Here is a 23,571-nt window from a genome sequence, read left to right on the forward strand (position 1 = left end):
TCCTGGGTTAACGGTTGGACTCCATGATCTTAAAGGTCTTTTCCAACCTAAATGATTCTATGATTCAATGTTCAGAGGCTACTTACTGTACTGTTTTTCTCCTCCTCTGAATCTGACACAACTTGAGGCAGAGCAGCAGCTGTATCCAGCTTTATGGTATGGAGACAAGAAGCACTCCCAGCAAAATTACTACTATCAAAACTTCTCAAGTGTTTCCACAGCAGCAAATACATAGTACAGAGTTCAGTCTACATGCGTTTTGCATAATTCACCTTCTTGGAGCAATGGGTGAGCTGTAGAGGAGGGTTTCTCCATAGCATGCTCCCTGGCTTCCCCGCGTGGCCCTGCGCAGAACTCAGCGCCAGGGCCACACATTACCTTGCTCTGTACCACTTTGCAGGAAGGTGCAGACACACAACAGCAGAACAGTGAAACACCCTGCTCAACAGGAACGCGGCAGCCTTCAGCAGCCACCAAAGAACCAACCAAAATCTGCCTTGGCCTCGCAGGGTGCCTGCAAGGGCTCTGGGGTGCAACTGAGGCTCCTGAACTGGACAGTCTGGAGGAGCTGCAAGTGCTGGATGTTCACAGAGGTCTGCTTGGGCAGGAGAAACCCTAGCCCAGGTCCCAGCGCCCCCAAATACACCCGAGAGGTGATCAGCAACTCCAGTCTCAGCTGCCACGACAGGACAAGCAACATCCTGCAACCTCATCAGGCTCACATAAAGGTACCAGTAAATCCCTGAAGTGTGCTGATTGAATTGTAATTAAGCTGGTACAGTCTCAGGTGACAAATTTTATAGAAGACACTTCACAGTTAACCCAACAGTAGACCTCGAGGCCTGCTTTGCTGGCCACCATGTCCCCTTAATGCTTTGGATTAACATTTCTGGACACAAATTGAGAGGAGTGAGGATTATTAGGAAGCTAACAAGAAAATGTAAACTCTCCTAAAGTTTCAGATACTCACCCTCCTCCTCTCCCCCTGTGCCACAGCCTGGCCATCCCCCTGGGAAGGGAACTTGGGCAGACACTAATTGTATTTGACAGCAGCAATTACACACAAGGCTGGAGATTAGAAGCTCGTTAATTGTGTGTGCCATAATTGCTGCCGTCTTTTCCTTTGCTAGTTAAGGCCAGTGCCAGGAAAGCCAAGGGGAGGAGGGTGCTCTCCACCCCAAATGCAGGTGGTCCGAAGATGAGAGCCCTTGGACAGGGAGGAGATGTCCCTTCTCCCCCAGCACTGCAGGAGGCTCCTGACCCCAGAACAATGCAGGAGTGTCCTCTGGCAGATCGGCTAATGAAGCATGAAATGAGGACAAACAATGTTCTCTTCCAAAGGTATTTTCCACCTGTATCTTTCTGATTTTACAGCTCAGCTGAACTTCACACTACCTGCAGCAGGAGGGCAGGATAATATTAACCCTTCAGAGGTGATGCTACTAGAAGAATTATTTTTTTACCATCTATAAAATTAGGTACTACGTTAAACGCTCAAGCAGGATGCAAAATCCTCCTTTCCCAGCTAAAATGCGTGAGCTCAGCATTTCTCACCACTCTTCACAGACTGGCAGAGGCCAGTGACATCCGAACAAGATAAAAACACACCCTGGCTGAGGGCAGCCTCTGCTACAAAGCCACCTTTCATGAAAGGCTGCTGTACGCTCCGCACCAGGCGTATTAATGGCAGTCATAAACAGACTATTTTAATATTCCTCTCTCAACAATCCCTCTTGGCTCCTGGTAGCAGCTCAGGGAGAGCGTGCACATGACTCAGCACCTGGAGCGTTTTCAAGAGACCACTGAGGATCTGTACCATTTGAGCAAACTGTCCTGTAAAAAATGGCAGTACACTCCGCAGGATAACGTGGGGCTTGGTTGTTGGTTTGTTTTGTTTTAAATATTGCAGGGGCGGTTTAGTTAATATTCCATTAATGGCTACATTTGGAAAAAAAAAACTTTTCTGGTCCTTTTAAACCTCATCACATGATTTCCTCTTAAAAAACACAACATAAGACATGGAAAATATTTTCCGGATTACATTCAAAAAATAAAAACAAACACACTATAATTAATGTCATAATTAAACAGCACTGTGATCTAAAACAAGGCCTTGCAGATTACTCATTTAACCTATAACGAGTTAGTTAATAACTGCACCATAATCACAGTTGGAAATTAGTAGTAAAGACAGTCAGGGGAGTGGAAATAAATGTAAAATGCTTAACATAATTTTGAGTAAGTTTTATACTTGCCAGTAGCTGTGATTTCGTGACTCACTGTGTACATTTTAACATATGCATGGAATGAAATAATATGCTCAATCAAAAAAACCCTAATGCAGTGGCTTCCAACACGTTTTGATTTGTGGAGCTTTTTTTTTTTGAATGGAAAACCAGACACAGAGGTGGCAAACACAAGACCACCAGCCGACTTTCCTTTCCTCATCCCCTTTTTGGGGACCCTGCAGTAACTTGCAGACTCCCAAAGCCTGCAGACCAAAGGGTGAAGAGAGTGGCCTGTTTGCACCCTCCCGGCGTGAGGCAGCTTGCAGAAATCTGAGCTTTCACGAGGGGAGCACAGAGCATTGCATCGTCAGCCCTGGAAGCAATCAATCACTTCTGTCACATCACCCATATGAAAATCCACAAATGCCCAGGCAGAGGGGACCAAGCTATAGATACAAGCAGAGCCTGTACTGCAATTGCTGGTTTTGGTCAAGTTAATGCAAGATATTCATTTATATAGATTTACACAGACATTTGTATGAGCCAGAAGTATATTCCGAGACAAACTGGAAATACTGAAAGGCTACATAGCTCGAGATGAAACACGTGCTCTGAAGCTTGAAAGCCAAAGGCAACTCTCACTTTTGAGAAACAAAGGAAGGACATCAGCCCCCACCCCCAGCCTGCCTGTTGACATAGTCATCCTGTACTTTCTGGAGTGACACTGGGCCAGACAGCAGTACAGCAGTGGCAGAGGCCAATTTCCCCATTCGCAAAAGGAACGGCTCCAAGGCTGTTTGACCAGCACCACTGAAATGTGTTTCCTCCAACAGATCTGGATTGTGAAGGCAGAGGGTGGATTTATGAGCTCTGCAGACAGAGAAATATAAAATGAAGAGATCTTCACTGGTCCCTGTCCCCACAGGCTCAGGCAAGGGAAGGATCTGAGCATCCCAGCAGGAACAAAGGTTTCTGACGTTATGGTGTAACCCTTTGCAGGCTCAGCCAGAAGGATGCAGCAGGATCTGGAGGCAGCTGCCCAGCGCCCTGCACTGCCGCTGTGTCTGAGCCTTTCAGTGCCTTTGTGTTGGTTAGTTCAGCTCAACACACTCACAGGATGCTCTAGAGACATTGAAGGAGTGCCATCTTTTCTTACAATAGCAGTAAAGGGGTACAATAGTGCCCAAGTATCTAAGTACTAGACAATACCTGCTCTTTTAAAGGATAACTCTTTTTCCACTCTAAGAGACAAATAGCATTTACAAGACATTAACCAATGTGTTAGCTAATTTCCAAACAACATCTTAATCTCCAGTAATTACACTCAATACCTCCTTGATACTTTGTGTAAAGAGCAAGCTAAACATAACCACTTAACCTTGTTCTAACATGAAAAGCTGTATTTTCACTAAAGAAACAGCTTAATTATGCTATAGCTTATGTTACACACAAAACAATTACAACTATTGAAAAGCATATGCTATTTTTAATTAACACATGCTCTCTTTTAAACCAGCCTTTACACAACCGAATGGAAGCAGCAGGGTACACGGACCCTCCCTGTGTCTGAATACCATCAAATAAATGTCTACAACTCTATACCTAAAAAATCAAGGTACTACATACTGCACAGTAAGATAAATTCGTAATTTCTACCCAAGTTCTTGAATTTTGTAACAGCATCTGACACAGCACGTTGAAATTTCTGTAACAGTTTCAATTACTTTGAAAAATTGGATTTTTAATTAGAGGTTGCACCCTACCCCTTTTAAAACCGTCAAGTTGCTAGCACAGCCTGGCGGGTTGCTGGCCAAAACAGGAGCAAGACTTGGATGAGAGGGTACCACGATCTCCTGAGCAACCTGTAGAGCAACTGAACGTCTGCCTCCTGAATGCCCACCTTCTTCTGAGCACCCCAGGAAAATACTGGGGTCCAAAGATGTCAGGGAGACTCTCTGCTGCTTGGGAAGTGGCCAGGCCAGCAGGAAGCTAAAATTGAGCAGGGAAAGCACCTCTTACCATGCTGTTCCTCCCCACCTCTCCTTGCAACTTCTTATCTGCTTTTTGTCCCCTTCTAGACCTCCTGTTACATCAGCCTTACGTTCAGCCTGCTCTTTCAGCCTCTGCTTCAAGCCCCTAACTCATCTCACTGCCTGCTTGCCTGCCCTGTCCCTACAGCCCTGACACCATCCTGCTTGGTTCAACACCTTCCCTCTGTCAGCCCATGATGCAACCTCCCCAGATCTCAATTTTGTAATGCTGCTTAGCAGTACTGAAAGCTTCATTTTCCCATTTGTTTTAGCCCATGGAATGTCAGTACAGAAATGAACCTAACAGGAAAGTTTTGATTGCTGGTGGAGACACTTCTCATGCAACAACACCGCTCTTTCTGCTTCCAGCTTTACACAGCTGTTTCATAAAAACAAGCTTTCCCATACTTTTGTTATCCACGTTTTTGTTGCTGGCGAGAAGCAACATTGGCTGCTAAAATCTGCAGCAAATGAAGACTGTGTATGACATTCTGCATGTGACATTTAAAACCATTCCTTGCTTTGCCAGAAACTGCCACCTCAAGGAAAAAAAACGGCAGAGGGCAACACCTGGTTGCACCTCAGCCACTTCAGCTTGTGGTTTGACACCTTAAATTCAACCTTGCCATCTCAGATTAAGCCATGATCTTGGGCTCTTCCTGGAAGCATCAGCACCTATCCATTTTTTGTCAACTCAGCCACAGCAGCAACAATCCACAGCAGAGAATCAGCAGCAACTTAAACCTGATCTGGTGGCCCTTCTCTGATATTGAGATGCTTTCTCAGCTAGGAGAGCACTTGCTCAAGTCAAGTTTTAAGATCCCAGAGCTCAGCTGTATCCCATGGTTCCAGCCCCACAGCTGCGGGAATACAGAATAACCAGGTGCTGTGGGACTGCTACCCGTGCACTACAGCCATAAAGCAAAACCTGTTACTTCTGGACATCTATTACAGGGGAAAGAAAACCACCAAAGTCCCGGCTCCACAGAAAGTTACACGTTAAAGCAAGTACCTTGCCTCATTCTGTTACATCTTGTCATCACTGAATGCCAGTAGTTTGATATATATACTTAAATTGATTTGATGGGATTTTTCCTCCGTTTGCCTCTGGTATATCTGGCTAGCATGCAGTGTCTTAATCCACCAGTAAGCCAGGAATCATGACGCTGGGGTGCCACACGCATCACTATGCTGCAGCAGCACACTCAGCATCAGCAAGGCAGAGCTACATTTCTAATTAGTCTTTTTTCTGAATACATTCCAGATAGTACAAGGTATTTTTTTGAATTAGTGCAAGATGATGAAAGTTAATTCACTGACAAATTCAAAAGGAAAAAAATATTTCATCTTTGCTTGAATTTTTAACCAAAATCACTGCATTGGGAGCCAAAACCAAGAAGCCCCTCAATTTCTTGTTTACAACCCCAGAAAACAGCTACTGTTACATCTGAGTAGTTGCGAGAGAATATATGATGCTGCCCACAGTACGCTAACAATACTGTGCATCAGCACTGCTGGATCTGAGCTGGAAACACAGGGGCTAACATCGTTACAAGCAAAAGTTAGCCCTTGTAGGGCTAGTAAGATTGCATACTTAACATACAGTATGTTTGTAGGAAGGAGGGACAAAGAAAAGGTATAAATCTTTGTCATGGTAATGCTTTACTGTGAGGAATTTCAGGATCATAAAAACATGGGCAACCTCTGTACAGGATTCCAGCGCAGCTTTCAATACACTACTGTTTGCATTGCTGGTTTGCTTTCTAAACTTCAACCTTTCTAAAATACAGGCTTGCAGCTTGACACTGTTGTATTTCAATCAATCGCTTGAACGAGGATTGCAATGTCATAAATAAAAGGAGCTGAGACCATAAATTTCTGTAGAGATGTAAAATCAAAGAGAACAATCCAACAGAGTCCCAGGGGGTGGGAGGCTGACACATATTCCAGCTGTTTATATTTCTATATGAGACACTCGTTCATTTTAACTTTTTCACTTCTGCACAGCTTTCCAGAACCACAATTCCAAAAACCCGAAAATCTCACTCTGGATCTGGCACTTTGTTTTGTGCTCTGCAACACAATGCAGCTGCGGAAGAGAATAAGCCCTATAATTTATCAAGCTTGTCCACAGGCAAACTCCCAGACCACCATGGCTGACAGCCCCACCAGCACAGCACCCCAACGCCTGGCACGCGAGTTACTTGCTAGAACAAAGCATCCTCAGGACATCTCTGACAACTCCATCCTCAGGCCACGGGTTCATGGCAAACAACTGCCAGCTCCCATCCACGCTGTCATCGTTATGAACAGAAGTTACACATACTATTTTATTAATCCACTCTCTCACTTAAACAACAGCCAAGGGATGGCAGCATTCTCTTCCCAGTACTGAGTGAGGACTTGTACTGCCCATGAGCCTGTGCTGCTTTCAAAAACAGCAAGGATAAACAGGAAACTGAATTTGATGTGCTGCCGAGAGCGTAACAGTCTATACAACAAAGCAGGCAGGCAACACGTTACCTCCTATCTGGTGTGCCAGAGTTGAGCTATCTTGCATGGAATAAAATTGATAAACAGTTACACATGCAAAGACAGGGACAGAAAGGTAGCAAATAACATATGGACAGCTATGTTTATGAATAGGACCTATATCGAGTACATAAAGCATCAGCACGCTTTTCTCATGAGAAGGTACAGATAAGCAAAGGATGCAACACTCTCCACTTTTATTGCAGAAGAATGAAGAAATCTAGTTCATGTTTGTTCTGTGATGTTTTACTGTCTTACACAACAGGAACAAGAAAACATCCCCTTGCTAGTAAGAAAAATCAGTTCCGAAAGCATGCTCCTGAAGCAAAACACTCAAGGACTAACTTATACAGCTAATAAACTGCCATTTTTCCCAAGTGGATAAAATAAGGTGGGTGACTCTGCCTGTAGTCTTCCACATATGAGTAAGGTGTACACAAACTGAGCTTTTGTTAGCCATGCACAGCATAGACTACTCCCTCCCACAGGAAGGCTGCATCCACCACGAACCCCGCTTGCACAGCTGGCAAGAGGCAGCAGGGCAGAAGAATTCCTCTGTGTATTAAGATATAACCCGCCTCAGGACACCAAACTAACACATACTGCAAAACCATTCCCCCAAAACCCCCAACTCTGTGGTTTGCCTAAACCCAGAGAACACTGCAGTCTTACATGCTCCAAGGCCAGAGGCCTGGGGTGGCTCAGTTTCTTGGTTTTGTTCTTAATTTCTAGTCCTTCCTTTTCCGTTAAAAGAGTAATAGTAAAAAAATATTGGCTTGTTGCTTTGTTTTGTTGTGGGTTTTTTTTTTTTGTTTTGGGGTTTGTTTGTTTTAAGGGGAAGAGCCTGATTAGAGTTTGTGAATGATCTCAGTAATTTGCTTTTTCCAATCTGGTCATCCATCAAAATAAGAGATTTCAAATTATATGTAGTTCATAGCGCAGTTTGTTTTCTGCATTTTGGTACAATTTTTATTCTTAACATTTGGGAGAAAAACAGAAAGTCACACATGAAATTCACTCAGTGTGAACTGACACACAAGGATGTATACACACCCAGAAAGAAACAGGAGCAGCGAGGAGCAAAGACCCCGGGCAGCACTGCTGCGGAGCTCACAGGAGCGCAGCAGGCTGCTCTCCCCAGCGTGCTGCATTAGCGCAGCACAGGAAGGCAAGCTTTAAGGAGCACAGCCATAACTCGATTAGTCCCCACTTTACACGATGCAATTAAATTGCTTTTATACTACAAAAGAAATAAAGTCACTAGTTTCAAAGTTTTTGACCTCGCAGTATAGCAAGCCATAAATTGAGACGTTTACCCAAACTAACTGCATAGCAGGTATGTAAATACGGTGCTGCTGGTGACAGACAGAGACCCAAACAGGTCTTTTCCTCTCCTGCTCTTCCCATCCCCCTTGTAATCCTGCCCACACCACTCTGCTGCTCTTTCCCAACCCCAAACGGTGGCTGCTTGGACAGATTATCAAGGGAGACATCTGTTTGACTGATAGACAAAACAGGAAAACATGATGGGTGCACTCATTTTATTTAGACACTGCAGTTTCTCTAATGCATTTCTTAATTTCCATCGGCCTGCAGTACTAACCAAGAAATCCACAGATTTCAGCCTGAAACTACTTTTGATTTACCATTCACTACTGTAATTCTAAGAAGTTGACCAAACATAAAACCTGTAAACTGCAAAAGAGCAAAGCTGCTTGCTTCAGACATGAGGCCAGATTTGAGCAATGAGTTCAAATTTAAGAAAAATTAAGGTTTGGATTTCCAAATGCCTGCTTTAACATCATGGGATACACAGTTTGTATTTCAGTCACTACAGAAATTTTAAGTTGCCTGGGAGATCCCACTGAAATACAACAAGCTCATCAATTTGAATCAATTGTTAAAATATTTCAGTAACACCTAGTGCAACCTACAAAAAGCATACATACAAACTCCACTCCTCTGCAGATCTGGAAATTGTTTCTCCTGCTTTTCATTGTACTCTTGAATTGCAAATTCTCTTTTCCACATTTTAGTTTTTAACTTGCTTGTTGCATTTAAATGTGATCGAGAAAGGTTATTTCAACAGAAACAAGTGGGGGGTGTGGGGGTGTGTGAAGCCCACCCCTTTGCGTGGGGGAGCTGGCTACCCACCTTATCAAATATTGCCCCCTGCAGTACCTCCTGCAAAAACACCCACTGGCCACTGGACAAATCCATTTGCTTTATTCCTGCAGGTTTTCCAGCTTACTGGACTGCTCTGAGCCTGCAGCAATAGTGCATTTGCTATTTCATTCACTCTGAAGTTTTCTCTTCCGTGAGACTGACTGTCTGCTCCCCAGGGGTCCTCTCCCAGCTGCCCCGAACACGACTGGGTGCTCCCACGCCAACAGAGCAATAGGTACATTTACCCCTGTTGACTACTTGGTCCAGAGTAGAGAGAAATAAATCCTCCTCTGCTCCAACAAGGCACAGAACAGTACTGGAAAAAAACCAGGCAGCTTTCTCTCCTGCAGACATCAGCACTGGAATTTCAGACCTTTAACAGCTGAAAGAGATGTTTAGTGAATGTCTACTTTCCTTGAAATCGAGTTGTCTTCCCGATTTGCCTTAGACACATGGCTCTTCTCTTCAGATTTTCAACTCTCCTCATTACACAGCACAAATCTTACTAAGTGCATTATTGGTGAAGCCCAGTCAAGTCAAAATGCCAATTTTGCTTCTTTTTAATACAGAAATAGAAAAATCATTAAGTCCTCCTGCAAATTTCAGCAGTCAAAACAAATAGAAAGAAGGCCTCTCAGTGTTTGGGGAAGGATGCCACTGAAGTTAGTAGCATGACAAGCTGTTGAGATTGGAACTGGTAAATGTGCAATATAAGAAATAGGAAAAGGAAATATTTAGAATCAAGAGATGCCAAAACTGCAATCAGCAAATGGAAGGCTAAAACTGATGAGCAAGTATGGATGCTTTTTTTATTATTTATTTTTATTGTTTAAGCTGTGCCATATAACCGTCTTGTTACAAGAAACAATCAATAACAGCTCCTAACCGCCTCACTGCAGCGTTGTGTACACACCTCCACCCACATCCCTTGCGACATGAACTCAGTTGCAGAGATGTGTATAATGCTGCTGAGCAGAAGAGGTGCTGTCCCGGTCCTGCCCCCGGATGGTCACTGCCTGTGGACAGACTCCCATACCAATCCGAGATTTGAAAAATCTGGGTGCTTAAAAGCCAGTGGGGATTTGTGGTATCAAATACAGGACAGATCAGAATTTTAGAGTGCATGGTGGAATGGAAGTACAGCCATGGAGACCATCTCAAAAACGGCAAGTACTAGAAGCACCCAATTATACAGTAGAGACAGCGATGTACACAGGAACAAAGTTATTGCATAAAGATGCAAGACAACCAGCTCGTGAAGGTGAACCTCCCTAAATCACCAAACCCACTGCTGAGACCTCTGGAGAGCACCACAACAGCGGGTACCCCAGAGCCACCACACGAGAGGGGCCAGGGGATGAGCACATGTAGGCAATAAGCTGCCGGTGGCTGGCAGGGAGAGCAGATGAGCATCACGGCCAAACTCACACACACGTCAGCAAAAGCCTCTGAAAGCAACATGTCATTTGCTGCCAGTAAAGCAGGAAGAAGACAGGTGAACGTACAAGCAGCAAAGCAGCTGGGACACTACCCCTCTAAAGGGACCCAAAGCAGTGGGAGGTGTTGACGGCATGAAAGGTTTCTGTTTAAGGATAGAGAATGCAAAAGAACTGCTTCATAAATTATTCCCTGTTCTGGAGGAAGAGTGAATAGACTTGAAGGACAGGTGATGTCTCTGAAATATGCAAATAGAGCTGAGCCAGTCCAAGCAATTACCTTCCCACTGCCTGGAACTTCAGACTGAAATGAATGACTCACAAGAAAGAACAAGAAACAAAAGATGCGCTAAAAGGTAGAAGATGACGAAGGAAGACTGCATCAAGAGGAGAATGGAGACAAGCACGGAAAAGTATAGCCCTGACCTCCTACTAACAGCTCTTCTTGGGAAAAGGAACAAAACAACCTACGACACAAAACACAGTATGACCATGCCAACCCAGGAGGACGTAACTGCAAAGCATCCAGAAAGGCAATTGTGATTATTGGCTCTACACTTCTGGATTCAAGATAAATACAGCAAGGAGATTCCTGCAGCTTCGTGAATGTAAAGACAATGGATCCCACCTCAGTACCCCTTAGGCCATCTGCTACTTTAAAGATTTCCTAACAAGGAAATTGCTAATAATAAATGCAGTATAATTTCTATCCAGGTTTTAGACAAGGCTCTGAAAGGAAAGATCAGGCATGACTACCAGACAACCTGCTGTTAGCGAGGGTGAAGAAGAAACTAAACGACATTGGAAATAGCCATGGAGATGAGCCAGCAGATGTGCCTCTACTGTCAAAAGTGGCATACCAGCTTCGCAGAGCAGAGAACAGCTGTGCCACTGCTTCTCCATGTTCAGTTGTGTCCTAACTACTGTCCTGGCTACTCCGAACTCCATGCAGGAAGCAGCAGGTCAGGTCTTGGCTCCTACTGGTGTTCTCATTGCTTCTGAACACAAATTCAGGGTGCTCCTACTGCATCAGAATGTTTTTACTTCTGGGTTTTTTTCCTCCAAAACAAGAAAGGATTACTAAATGATAGCAATTACAGTCTGATGCTGAAAATGTACTAATACAAGAACTGCAAGGTCAATTTGAAAGAATGAATCAATGAAGAATCAAGAAAAAGAAATTAAAAAGTGGATCTATTTGGACTGCAAAAGAAACGCTGCACTTAGTTCCATCCTATTTATTAAGAAAAATACTGACAGCTTGAAAGCTGCAGCAGCAAATCTGCTGCAAAAAAAATGAACCTATGAAAAAGATAAGGTGTTCCTAAGTTTTAAATTTTGCACATTTAGTACTAAAGGATCAAGACTTCTTAAAACCCTTTGCAAAAATATGAAATAGGAGACTGAGGAATATTTAAGATAACACACAAGAACAACTTCAAGGGATGAGATGAACTGCTGAAGATAAAGTATGTAGGTAGTATTGAGAAAGCTTTACAATAGCAAAAGTCATGAAGCTTCACAGTAAGAAATTCAACACCCTTGTACTATAATTACTATTAAAGATTCATAATGATCTGAAAGCCGAACTTTTCAGATTTGTACCAAGCACTTTATACTGCTTTTAAACCAAATACTAGGAGTATTTCATTCATGATCTACTGAACGTAAGAAAAATTCAAAGGAACCCAGCAGATGAGCATGCAAAGGAGACACAATGACAGTGATGAAGCACCTTGTAATGTACCCACAGATCTTTTCTATAAATCCAATTTGAAATTTGAAGACTAAAATAGCTATTTTATCTCCATCCCCTGCCACATACATCTCCATCATTTTAAGGAACAGAGCTCCCTCTCGTGGCTCCAGAAGGTGGATTTGGTAGGGGGGAAAAAATTGTAATAATAAAAAATTAACGAGTACAGAGCAACACGAGACAGATCAGAGTGAGAGGACTCCTGATAGTATTTTGGCTGTATAAAAATTGGAATTAAAAGGACGATGTAGAAGGAAGGACAGGTGACTTTTCTGAAAGAAGTGTCGCCTGTACTGTAATGCTAACTTTTAAACTACATTCTCAGCTCACGTAACTTCCTCTGCTAGGCCTTTCTGCACCTCAGCATCTTCCTTCCATGTAAAGCACTCAGATCTCTTAACAGGTTTCTAGCTCAGCCATAGGCAAGGCACAGGAAAAGGAAAGAAATCAGATCAAGAAACATGGCACCTGCGCAGCAGCGTAGGGACAGTAACACCCTACAGGCTTTCCTGAGCATTAAATATTATAGTTCCGTGCACTGTGACCACAGAGAGGAAAAAAATCATTGGCTTCAAAAAAGCCAAGAAATATATGCATTTTATATGTATATGCGTATTGCAATAGTGAGAGAAGCACAGCTATTGAAACACTGCAACATAAGCATCTCAACAAAGAAAACCCACATTTCTTTAAACCACTGTGACAACTCAGCCCTGCTACCTTCCCAGAAACTTTTGTTCAAGCTCCAGCACTGCCCTCCTCCTGCAAGCCCACACTTCTTGCACCAACTATTCAAAAAGGGAGGACGAAGCAATACCTAAACGAGCAAACACGCTGGTGCAACAGCATTACCCAGCACGGTCTAGTTTCTGCTGAGTCCTGGGACAGGCTTACGCAAGGACAGCAATGGGAAGAAACATGCTCACACACATTCATTCCTCACCTTAGGGGAAGAGAGGAAGAGCAGTGCTGCAAACCATTCTTTGTTTGCTATATGGCTTCTTTGTTTATTTATTAAAAAACCCTAACAGATTATTCCTCTTCCCTAGCCGACAGCTTTGTAACCCGAAGGTCACGCCTGTGACAATAAGTATTTCTCTGAAGCAAGAAAGTGAAGGGAGTACCCAAAGCTAAAACTTGTCACCATGCACGTCAAATCTTTTTATAAACTGAAGCTCTACCCATAAAACTTCAGGAAAGCATTAGGTGGTTTGGCTTTTCAGAGGGTTTTTTCACTGTTTAATGAATATTTGTGTGTTCCACTTTACACTGCTAGACACTTCCTTCAGTCAGGATTGTACACGGATTCTTTTAAAATTATTTTATTCCTGTATGAGAATTTTAGATTGGACAAGAATTTACACAGCATGCAGCTAGATTTTGCTAACTGTACTGCACAGCACATTGTTAACTGCACCACACAGCATTACAACTATTTTCCCCAAGGGCATTAAAAAGGCTTTCCTCTAAATGACAGTATTTCTTTGCCACAAAAACAGGATCAACGCCATGAAACATGAACTAGTGAAGAAAAAAGAATTACTCTTAAGTCTTCAGAACAGCATCAGAAGACAACTGAGAATCAAATCCTTGATTCACAGAGGCTTGTGCTCACACAAGATTTTGCTTCCAAAGCACAGGACCAAAAAAGAATCAGTTTCCTACCGTGAAAAGAAATTACTATGCCTTCAGCATTTTGCTATTAGAGAAATATCTCCACTCCATCTCCAATCAAAGGCAATACTTTTTCTGAAGAGCAATCCTCTTTAAAAAAAAATGTATAAAAATCAGTCTATAGCCAGGGAGATATCCTCAAAATATTCAATCAAGTAATAAACCTGGTACATGAAAGAGATTAATTAAAATGACAGTACAGTCTCCCTGTAACACACACATACAGGACTTACAAATACACTTGTTATGTTGGAGTACCTAATCATAATCAGATTTGGTAATTTACTGCATCGAAACAAAAAGGAAACATTTTTAGAATTGATCATTCAGTTCATGTCACTTTCATGGAGATTGCTTTGTATTGATCAACATTTAAATAGCAGTTGAAAAGAGAAAGATGAGAAAAGGATAAAAAGTATCTTTACATGCTAAATACAGCATGAACCAATAAAAGCAAAATAAATTAGATCACTATAGCCAAACCAACCCCGTGCATGTGCTCAATGTAATGAAGATAATTACGAAAGAGACGGTTCTTCATGTTTCAGTCATAACAAAAGGGGAGTTTAAAAAATTAATTTAAGACTTTAATCTGCTCAAAATGAAGTTTGCCAAGCAGCAATTAAAATCTGTGTGAAGCTGAACCGTTGTCAGCTTTACAAAGACAAATGCTGGTTTGTTTTCTGAACAATATTTTCATGTTTCCTACCTGTGGATTCCAACTGGGGTCCAGTTTTTTCACTGTAGCAACATACTCCTGCATAGCTTGATGAGGGCTGGTATCTCCCAGGGCTTTCCAAGCCTCCCTAGGAGAGAGAGCAAAACATCAGTGAGCCGCCCGGAGACAGCACAATGCGGTTTTATACTGCCATCAGTGGAACAGATTCATCTAAATACTTTCAGGGGGTGCGAAGCCATTTTTCATTCAGTTTGAAACAGTCAACTTTTCTCTGAAGCCATGAATGGCCACTGTCAGTGCAGCACTCTGCTGTGAAAGGATATTTCGGGGACCCTGATCCAGCCTGGAACATAGTTTGCACTCACAAAGCAAAGCTGTTCATAAAGCTGAAGCTATTTTCACAAATTTTTTCTTGTATGCAGGCTAATTCTGGATGAACAAGGTAAATACAAGAGTCTGCTATTTCATGTCTGCCTCATGCATAGCAGTAAACATTTCCCTATTAAACAAAGAATTTTAAAGCCAGTTCAGTGGCAGACAATTAACAGATGAGACAAGGTGCAGCAAAAAGTAGACCCAGAAAGTGCTAGGAATTACAAGGATTTCCTCTTACCATTTCTGCTTTCCCTCAAAATCAAAGAAGCTTGGCTTGGGAGTGTTACAGGTGCCAAATTTCACCTAAAAAAAAAAAAAGTTTCCTTCTGTTAGAACAAGTCAAAGGGAAGGGGACTGGCATAAGGAAATACTGGGTTCTGATGGTTTCAGGGTATTTTGTTCTTGTGCCAGAGGGAAGGTTTTTGAGGGAAAGAACTGTCACAACTGAACCCCATCTTGCCCTCATTTTAGCGCTCTCGCAGTTATTAGCACCTCTGCGTCCCTGTGTTTTCTTTGCATGATGCAAGGGAAGCAATTTTGTTAGGCAGCTCATTTCTTTTGCATGCATTAGCCAACAGGAATAACCAGCAAGTGATTTCTCACTTAATGTTATGTTTATTACCCAGCCAAATGCCTCATCCTCCACCAGTATCAAGAAAAATTCTGTTGATTAGGGTTTCTACAGAGATGATTATTCATTAAGGCTGAAATTCACCTGCTTCCACCCAAAGTTCAGTAAACAGAATTTACTTAATTATTTTCAAGGTCCTCTGGAAGGCAGGTGGACAAACCACGAGCGAAGGAATGCCAAGCAGCTTCTGAATTTGCTCCAAGACATCTGGCTGCATAGAAAGCACCGTGAGCGACAAGTCAAGGCCCGAGTGGCGGAGATGATCCAGCCCATCAGAAGCAAGCCAAAAATTAAAATGTTGGGGGGAGAAATAAGAAACACAAGGAAGCAAGGGAATAAGCCAGAACAGTGGATGGAGATATGGAAAAAAAATTAAAATATCTTACAGCCAGCGTAAAACAGACAGGGTGCCAGTGGGATTCAGGCAGTTTTCCATGGGGTGGTGTACTGATGGGACAAATACAAAGCCCTTTCTCCCACTGCAGGGAAGTCTAATAGCTGTATCTCCTCCATAAGCTCACCCCAAAGGGGAGTACAGAGGACTGACAGGCTACGCCTGCCCAGGACTCCAACTGCACAATCACATTCCTGCAATGAGGCCAGTGCTGACAACTGCCTCAAGAACAGAGCAATTAGCAGGCTGAGATTTAGGTAACATATTTTCTTGAAGTCAGCTCAGCAGAATGTATAAATTAATGTGTCTCTGTTCCTGCCTGGAAGAGCCAGGGAATATGGGTCAGGACCCATCAGATCTGGCTGTTATCAGTGCCCCTTTCTCATAGAAAATCAAGCCTCTTGCACACAGGTGTCACTGGTAAAATCAATCTAACTGAAACAAAAATATCATTGTGACAGGGAATGAATTTACACAAAACGTGGGGGTTGGTTTGTTTGGAGGGGGCAGGGGGAGGTTTTGCCTTTTTTGTTACTTATTTTTAATGAAAGTGCTATATATCCCACAGGGATGATGGATGAAAGACTGCAGAAGCCAGAGCAGAACCACAGCTCCAAATGCAACAGCCCCTGGGAAGCAGTTAGCACAGCACATCCCTGCAACACCAAGCACAGCCGAGAGCAGAGAAAGGCCAGGACAGATGGGGTATTTAAACAGACCCCGCAGGGGGAACACAGGTATGTTCTGGAGGTGGGCAAAGGCTGCCAGTTGAACATTTTGTTAGCCAGGCAAAACTAAACCGCATTCATCAAATGTTTTATGAAATACGCTCAAGTGTTCAGGCAGGTGAAGTGCTTAAATCAACTAACAATTCTTCACCTTAACAGGGTGGGGATTTTATGCTGAGGATGGAATCATTAATCAGGCTTTAAAGAGAGCATGCCCATACTGAGATATATTTATTAGTTACACTATGTTTTCATTTAAAGTGTTAGAGGATATGAGTGACTGCAACTGAAATTAATTTTCTGTACATCTGACTGTCTCCCAGTGAGCAATTCATTCAAATTAGAAATCTTAGCTGGCCTTTAAAACAACATATCGCATTTCATGAAGAAATAGGAGAAAGGGCTAGCAACAGTTAAGTCCTACAAATCAATCACAATTCATGTAGTGTAAATGTACTCAGAGGTGGATGGGACTACTTGTTTTAAAAAGCAAAACAAACATGGAAATAAAATGCAAATTCATTATCTGTATGGAAAACGCCTGCTTGGCAATTCTTTAGTTCAACATCTAACCTGAAAAAATTGGCCAAGAGGGATAAAAAAAAAATCTGTTTTAAGATTAATTTTCCACTGCCATCATCAAAACACGACAGCAGTTTCCTCTCTTTAGATTTGGCATTCAAAGGCTGTTCTAGCGTCGGGAAAGACTGTTAGTAACATCAATAGTAATACAAATCAAGGAACAGTAGTTAAATTTCATCCATCAAGAGGGGAAAAAAAGCGCACTTGTGCCCTGTTTGCTATTTTACAATATATTAAAAAGACGCAGTGGTTTGCTGGAAAGAAGAAGATAAAGGTTTTGGCTTCCCTCTTTTTGCTGCAAGACTCCATAATGCATCAGAAACCAGCCAGGAACCTAACATGAGAGGGGACCCAAGCCTGACAGCTGAGGAAGGGGAGTTTTAGCTAAACATGCCAGTGCTGGGCAGGGAGGGTGGAACTTTATGAAGGACTCTTGTCTTCCTGCTACTTCCCTGGAGGGCCTCAAAAGCTGTTTTTCCTCCCTAACCAGCAGAAAGACAAGAGCCCATCCTAGTATTTCAAGCCAAGAGTTTCTCATTCTGTGTCTGCAAAATAATTACTGATGGTCTTTAGGGGGCTGACTGGTCACTTGATGCTTAGCTCTCCTCACTTACAGCTCACCAACTGCATTAAAAAAAGACGACTGCCAGAATGCATTAAATACCCTCCTAGTATTGCTTCTGCATGCAGAGTCGCCTGCAGGCATTACACTCATGAATCGTATAAAAAGATGACCCAGGCAGCTCCAAATGGGCAGTGTCTGTAGGCATCTGCATTTGTGGCGAAAATGGATGAAGCCTTCACCTAGGAGCTGCAGGTCACACCGTTCAGAAGAGCGCTCACATGAAGAGGTGCTCGGAGATGTGTTAGCACTGCATACCATCCCCACACAACTTCAGCTGCTGGTCCAGACTGCGAGAAGCCCTGAGATTCTCCTTACACATTACTCCACAACTGATCCCTACCCCAGTGGTGGTAGGAAAACTGCTCTTTGCTAATTTTTCAACTAATACATTTATACAGCAGGGAGTTCCAGCCAAATATTCTTATCTGATCATAAATCTTACAAGGTGAATCATATTTGCAGCTTCTCTGTGGAGTACTAACAAGAACAGAACTCACTGCCACGGACAGCAGGACTAAGCTCTAACTGTACACACACCAATAAAGCTGAATTTCTTTGGCAAGACAGGAATTCCTGCCTGTTCCTGCCCAAAGTTCTGCCCTGTTAACCTGCCCCAACCCATGGGAAAGCCTTGTACTTAACCAACTGAAAGCGGGGCGTAAGGAAGAACAAGCAAACATCAACCACAGAAGGCAAGGGGTCCTGGCCCTGATGACTGAGGGGCTGTATATCCCAGAGGGACAGAGAGCGTGACGCTGGAAACAACCAAGTCAGCACCATCACGCTATTCCGTGCAACAGGATGTTCTAAAATATTTGAAAGACATCACGCAAAAACGGGATTATATTTTTGAGCCTACACTCAGAGACAGCATAAACTCCATTTTGCCAGCGGCACTGGGTTCCCAGCTTGCCTGCACCTCTCAGCATTTACATAGGCACTGGCACATCCTCCTCTTGGCATGGCAGTTTTCTCAGTCCTATCACTTTTCTCAGTCCAATCGTTTCCAGCAAGTTCTGGCTTCCCTCCCCTCCCTAAATGACGACCACTACATTGGTCTCCGTTACTACTGAACCTCAGATTTTCACATCCTGAACACAACAGGCAAGCACTACCTTCGTTTCACTACAACAGACTCAAGACACAGAGGAGTGATTTGCCCAAAGCCACACAAAAAGTAGAGGGAGAAAAAGAAAATCAGTCCCAGTCCAGAGCCCTACCGACTAGTCTGTTCTGGGGCAGAGTCGTAAACTCAGCAACATCTTCGAAAAACCTCACTGGAGTTGACAACTAAGCAATTCCCTTATTTTCAAGTCTCTGACACATAAACAAAATCAGAGAGAAAAGTAATAAAATCCTGAAATGGCCTCCAATAAAAGGTAATAAAATTCCAGGAAAATGCCTATATACCCAAACAGTTTGAAATAAATAATATACAGTATTTTAACAGAGAGCTCAGCTGTTACTGTCACCTCTTTTATGATGGTGCTGTATCTTAAATCAAAGCCCTTAGTGACATAAAATACTAAACTGAGGAAAGACAAGGATGCCAAATCAAGGACAGTGGACAGATCTGAGTCAGCACCTTTTGTGCGCTAGCAATACTACTGTCCACCGGAGTAATATATTAGCAGCCCATTATGCATACTGATACAGCTGCTATAATTAAATAGAGAAAACTTGCATTAAGCGCCCTCGTTTTGATTTAAAGCACAAAATGCTGCAAAACTCAAAGTTAGTGGAGCGTAATCCTGCAGTAGCTGTGTTAGCAAACTTCTCCCATCTCCACTGCCAGTGCTACCTTCCCAGGCACTCTGTAACAGGGACGGCACCTTTCTGGAAGGCACTGGGCAGCCAAAAGCATGGAAACACGGAGCCAAGCACAGCCTGAAGCCAAGGAGCACAAAGGCACTTGCTGTTGCATCCTGCTTGGCCAGGGACAAGAGGGACAGAGGATATGAGGACAGAAGCACCCTGTTCCCTTCAGCTGAAGGCAACTGGAAATCTGTGCGGACACAGTGTTAATTATCAGCTTTTTCTGACTTGTATCAAAACTGTTGCAAAATAGCTTCTGATTTAAATAATTTTCAACATTAAACACCTTGTTGGTCTTACAGAACTACCACCAGGAAACCCTCTGGAGTCTGTGGACAATCATGAGCCGATATTCAAGTAACGCCTTCCTGTTTCCACCTAGGACAGCCACAAAGCATTTGCAACAGAGCAAAAAATAAGAGGTTATTTGCAACAAGTTTCCTGAGAATACAGAGGAAAAAAATACAGAAGAGGAAAAAAACCAACCCTTTCTTTTCATCTCATCCCAGGCATGGCTTTGTTATTTTTAAAAGTTCTCCTAATGTTTTTTTCTACCCTCCTTTTTCTTAAAAGGGGAAGAGAAACTTGGAGACCTGTTTAAGAACTAGAAAAATCTAAACCCAAAACCTCACATGACCAGTTTGCTTTTAATAAGACTAATGGTCCACAAACCACAGCCTAGGAGCCACCAGCTTAGAGGATAATTAAATATTGCATTAAAAAATTAAAGCCTTTGTAAGTAGCAGGACAAGGGCATTCTATATGGGAGGGAAGTCATGGGGAAGATGTGCACACCCAACTTCAACTATTAATCCAAGCGGGTGGGATTCAGTTTTCAAGTCAAGGCAGCACCTCTTGCCACATACCTGAGTCTTCTAGGTGTAACAATACTCAATTTTTTTCTGTTTCTCCAGGCTAGGCGATTATTACAGTCCTTTGTATCTTAACTGGTGCTTTTTTTTTTTTTTTTTAATGAAACTTCTCCCACAGGCAAAAGCCACACGGTGTATTCCCATAAGATACATCCTACAAGCTTGCTCAATCCACAGGGACTGAATGGGAAAAGGAGTCATGTTCAACGTTATAACTAAAACCAACCAGTTCAGCTTCCTAGTGCACTGTAAAGCCCTCCACAGACAGATCCGCACAGGCACGTCCTTCACGTGGTCGCGTGAAAATCCCGAAGACTTGATGCCTGCACCTGGGTCACTGCTGCAGATGCCCGATGCTTGGGGAGGCCAGCGCTGCCATGTGCTACCCACCGCCCCACTGCCACCCTTAACTGGTCCCAGCCACCCCATCGCCGAGAGCCCGGGCGAGGCGGCAGTACCCACCAGCCCTGTCATCCCACGAAGAGCCAGCGGCGGGGCCACCAGCACAGCAGCAGCCTGCCACGACCACGGCCCGACCCCCCACACCAACCTGCACCCCACGGCGCAGCCCGCGGGAGCCAGGGCCGAGGGGAGCGGGGCAGCGCGGGGGCTGCCCGCAGCGGGCAGGGGGGAGGCGACGGGGCGGAGGGGGCGAGGAGTCCCGGCAGGCCCGGCCGGCCCTCGCCCTCCCCCCCCCCCAGCCCTTCACAGAACTTTCCCCGCCCGGCACCTCCCGTTTCGCACAGCCGCCGCGCAGGCCCCGGGCCGCCGGCCCCGGCACAGCCCCGGGCGCGGCCACTCGGGCAGCGGGCCTGCCCCCTCCCCGCCCGCCGCCGGGCCCGCGGGGCGCCCGGGCTCAGGCCGCAGTTCGGGCCGGGCCGCCCCGGTGCCGCCTCACCTGCTTGTAGCGGGCGTACAGGTAGAGCAGCTGCTCCTTGCTGGCGGCGGGCAGCAGCGCCGGCAGCCGCTCGGCCGCCTGCTCGAACAGCGCGGCCAGGTCGCGGCCCGCCGACGCCGGCCCCGTCTCCTCAGACCCCGAGCTCGCCTCGCCGCCGCTCTCGGCCGCCACCGCCGCCGCCGCCAGCGGGGGCGACGCCATGGCGGCCCGCCGCCCGCCCAGGTCCGCCCGCCACGCCGCTCCCCCTCACGCCTCGGTACGCGCGGCCGGGGCTGCCCGCGGGAAACGCGCCCGTGCCCGACAGTTCCGGGCGGCGGCGGGCCCGGGTCAGCGGGCCGGCGGGGGGCGCGTCCCCTCGGCCCGGCCCCGTATCCCCCTCGCCCGCGGCTCCGCTGATGAAACGGAACGGCCTGACAGGGGCTGCCCGCACCCTCATGCTCTGTGGAAGCGCTGGCCCCCGCGACACCCCCCCCCCGTCCCCCGTCCTCCCGGCGACCCCAAACACCGCTCCATGCTCGGCAGGGCCCCGTGACCCCCCGAGGCCCGGCCCGGCGGCCCCGCTCCTGCGGCGGCCGGGAGAGGTGCCCGGCGCGTCCCCGCCGCCGCTGGAGGGCACTCGCAGGCCGCCCGCGGCTCGGGCCGGCGAGGCGGGGGGAGCCCCCGGCCCCTGGTGGTGGCGGGGGCCGGGTGGCCGCCTGCATCCTCCCGGGATGCGGGTGCCGGGGGCGGCCCGGCTCAGCCCTGCCGGCCGCCCCGGGGGTCCCAGCCAAGTGCCAGCCCAAAGGCGGTTTATATTTAACCCGGTATCTACTTCGGGTGGAAAGTTTCCCCCCCTCGCCTGGCACAGCTGTCGAGTCCATCTCCCTCCTCCACCTCCAGCCTCAGCAAATGGCGGCCCGGAGGCCCCCGTGGGAGCCCCCGGCCGGGCGCGGTGCCACGCGTGGGGGCTGCCGCGGTGTGAGCCCCTATCATGGGTGGGCACGCTGTGGGAAAGAGCAGCAGGCTGCAAGCCAGACTTTGCACCGGAGTTTTAGGAATCCCCCCACTCACGACAAAGCATGGATGTGCTCCCCCTCTCCCGGTGTGAGGATGAGGATGAAGGTGTGCCACCCTTCGGCCTGGCTGCTCTCGGTCACTTGTCCCAGGTGCTGCGGCCTGCCCTGCGCCATCTCTGGGCAACGCACCCCCGCACCTGCGGGGGGAAACGCAGGAGATTTCGCAAAAAGACCTGGGAAGCTGCCTGAATGAAAAAGGGCTGGGGGTGCTGGGCGACCACCGGCCGAACGTGAGCCAGCAGTGTGCCCAGGTGGCCAAGAAGGCCAACAGCGTCCTGGCTCGTACCAGAAACAGCGTGGCCAGCAGGAGCGGGGCTGTGACCGGCCCCCGCACTCGGCACTGGGGAGGCGGCACCTCGAACCCTGGGGTCAGTGTCGGGCCCCTCACGACAAGAGGGACATTGAGGGGCTGGAGCGTGTCCAGAGCCGGGCAGGGGCTGGGGAAGGGGCCAGGGCACCAGGCTGGGGGAGCTGGGGGGGTCCAGCCTGGAGAGGAGGGGGCTCAGGGGGGACCTTATCGCTCCCTACAGCTGCCTGACAGGAGGGTGCAGCCAGGTGGGGGTCGGTCTCTTCTCCCAGGTAACAAGTGACAAAAAAAAAGAAAACAGCCTCAAGCTGTGCCAGGGGAGGTTTAGATGGGGTATTGGGAAAAATGTCTTCACTGAAAGGGTGGTCAGGCACTGGAACAGGCTGCCCAGGGAGGTGGCAGAGTCACCACCCCTGGAGGTATTTGAAAATGTGGTGGTTGGAGACACGGTTTTGTGGTTGACTTGTCAGTCCTGGGTTGACAGTTGGACTTGATGATCTTCAAGGTCTTTTCCAACCAAAAGGACTCTATAACTGTGATTCTAAATAAGCTGGCTTTTATTCTCTTACTCCCTTCACAGCCTCACTGGGTGTGGAAGGTTTTGCGTAGGAGTAAAAAAGCCCCAACACAGCCAGGGCAGCAAGCTGGAGCATCGCTGGAGCACTTGGACACAGCCCTGCAGGGCCATCAAGTACACCATAGCCCTGCACGGAGCAGGAGGGGACCCCTGCATCCCAGCCTCTATGAGAGGGGCAGTGGGGTCTCAGACTCTGCTCAGTACCAGAGCA

General features: G+C 46.1%; 1 protein-coding gene across 5 annotated transcripts in view; it reads right to left on the reverse strand.

Moving 5' to 3' along the window:
• Window positions 1–21,856, reverse strand: part of ACBD6 (acyl-CoA binding domain containing 6) — an 87,766-nt gene extending 65,910 nt beyond the window's left edge. For 2 of the 5 annotated variants that reach the window (XM_040610536.1, XM_040610539.1), the window contains exons 1-3: window positions 21,422–21,853; window positions 15,115–15,179; window positions 14,532–14,628 (exon numbers count right to left, since the gene is read on the reverse strand). In XM_040610536.1, the coding sequence (XP_040466470.1) occupies window positions 14,532–14,628; window positions 15,115–15,179; window positions 21,422–21,622 (363 nt within the window). In that variant the 5' untranslated portion in view covers window positions 21,623–21,853. Of the gene's footprint in view, window positions 1–14,531; window positions 14,629–15,114; window positions 15,180–21,421 lie in introns of all 5 variants that reach the window. The other 3 variants (XM_040610534.1, XM_040610537.1, XM_040610535.1) reach the window with 3 other exon arrangements.
• Window positions 21,857–23,571: the final 1,715 nt, after the last annotated feature.

This window comes from Falco naumanni, chromosome 11 (assembly GCF_017639655.2).
Source record: "Falco naumanni isolate bFalNau1 chromosome 11, bFalNau1.pat, whole genome shotgun sequence".
NCBI lineage: Eukaryota > Metazoa > Chordata > Aves > Falconiformes > Falconidae > Falco > Falco naumanni.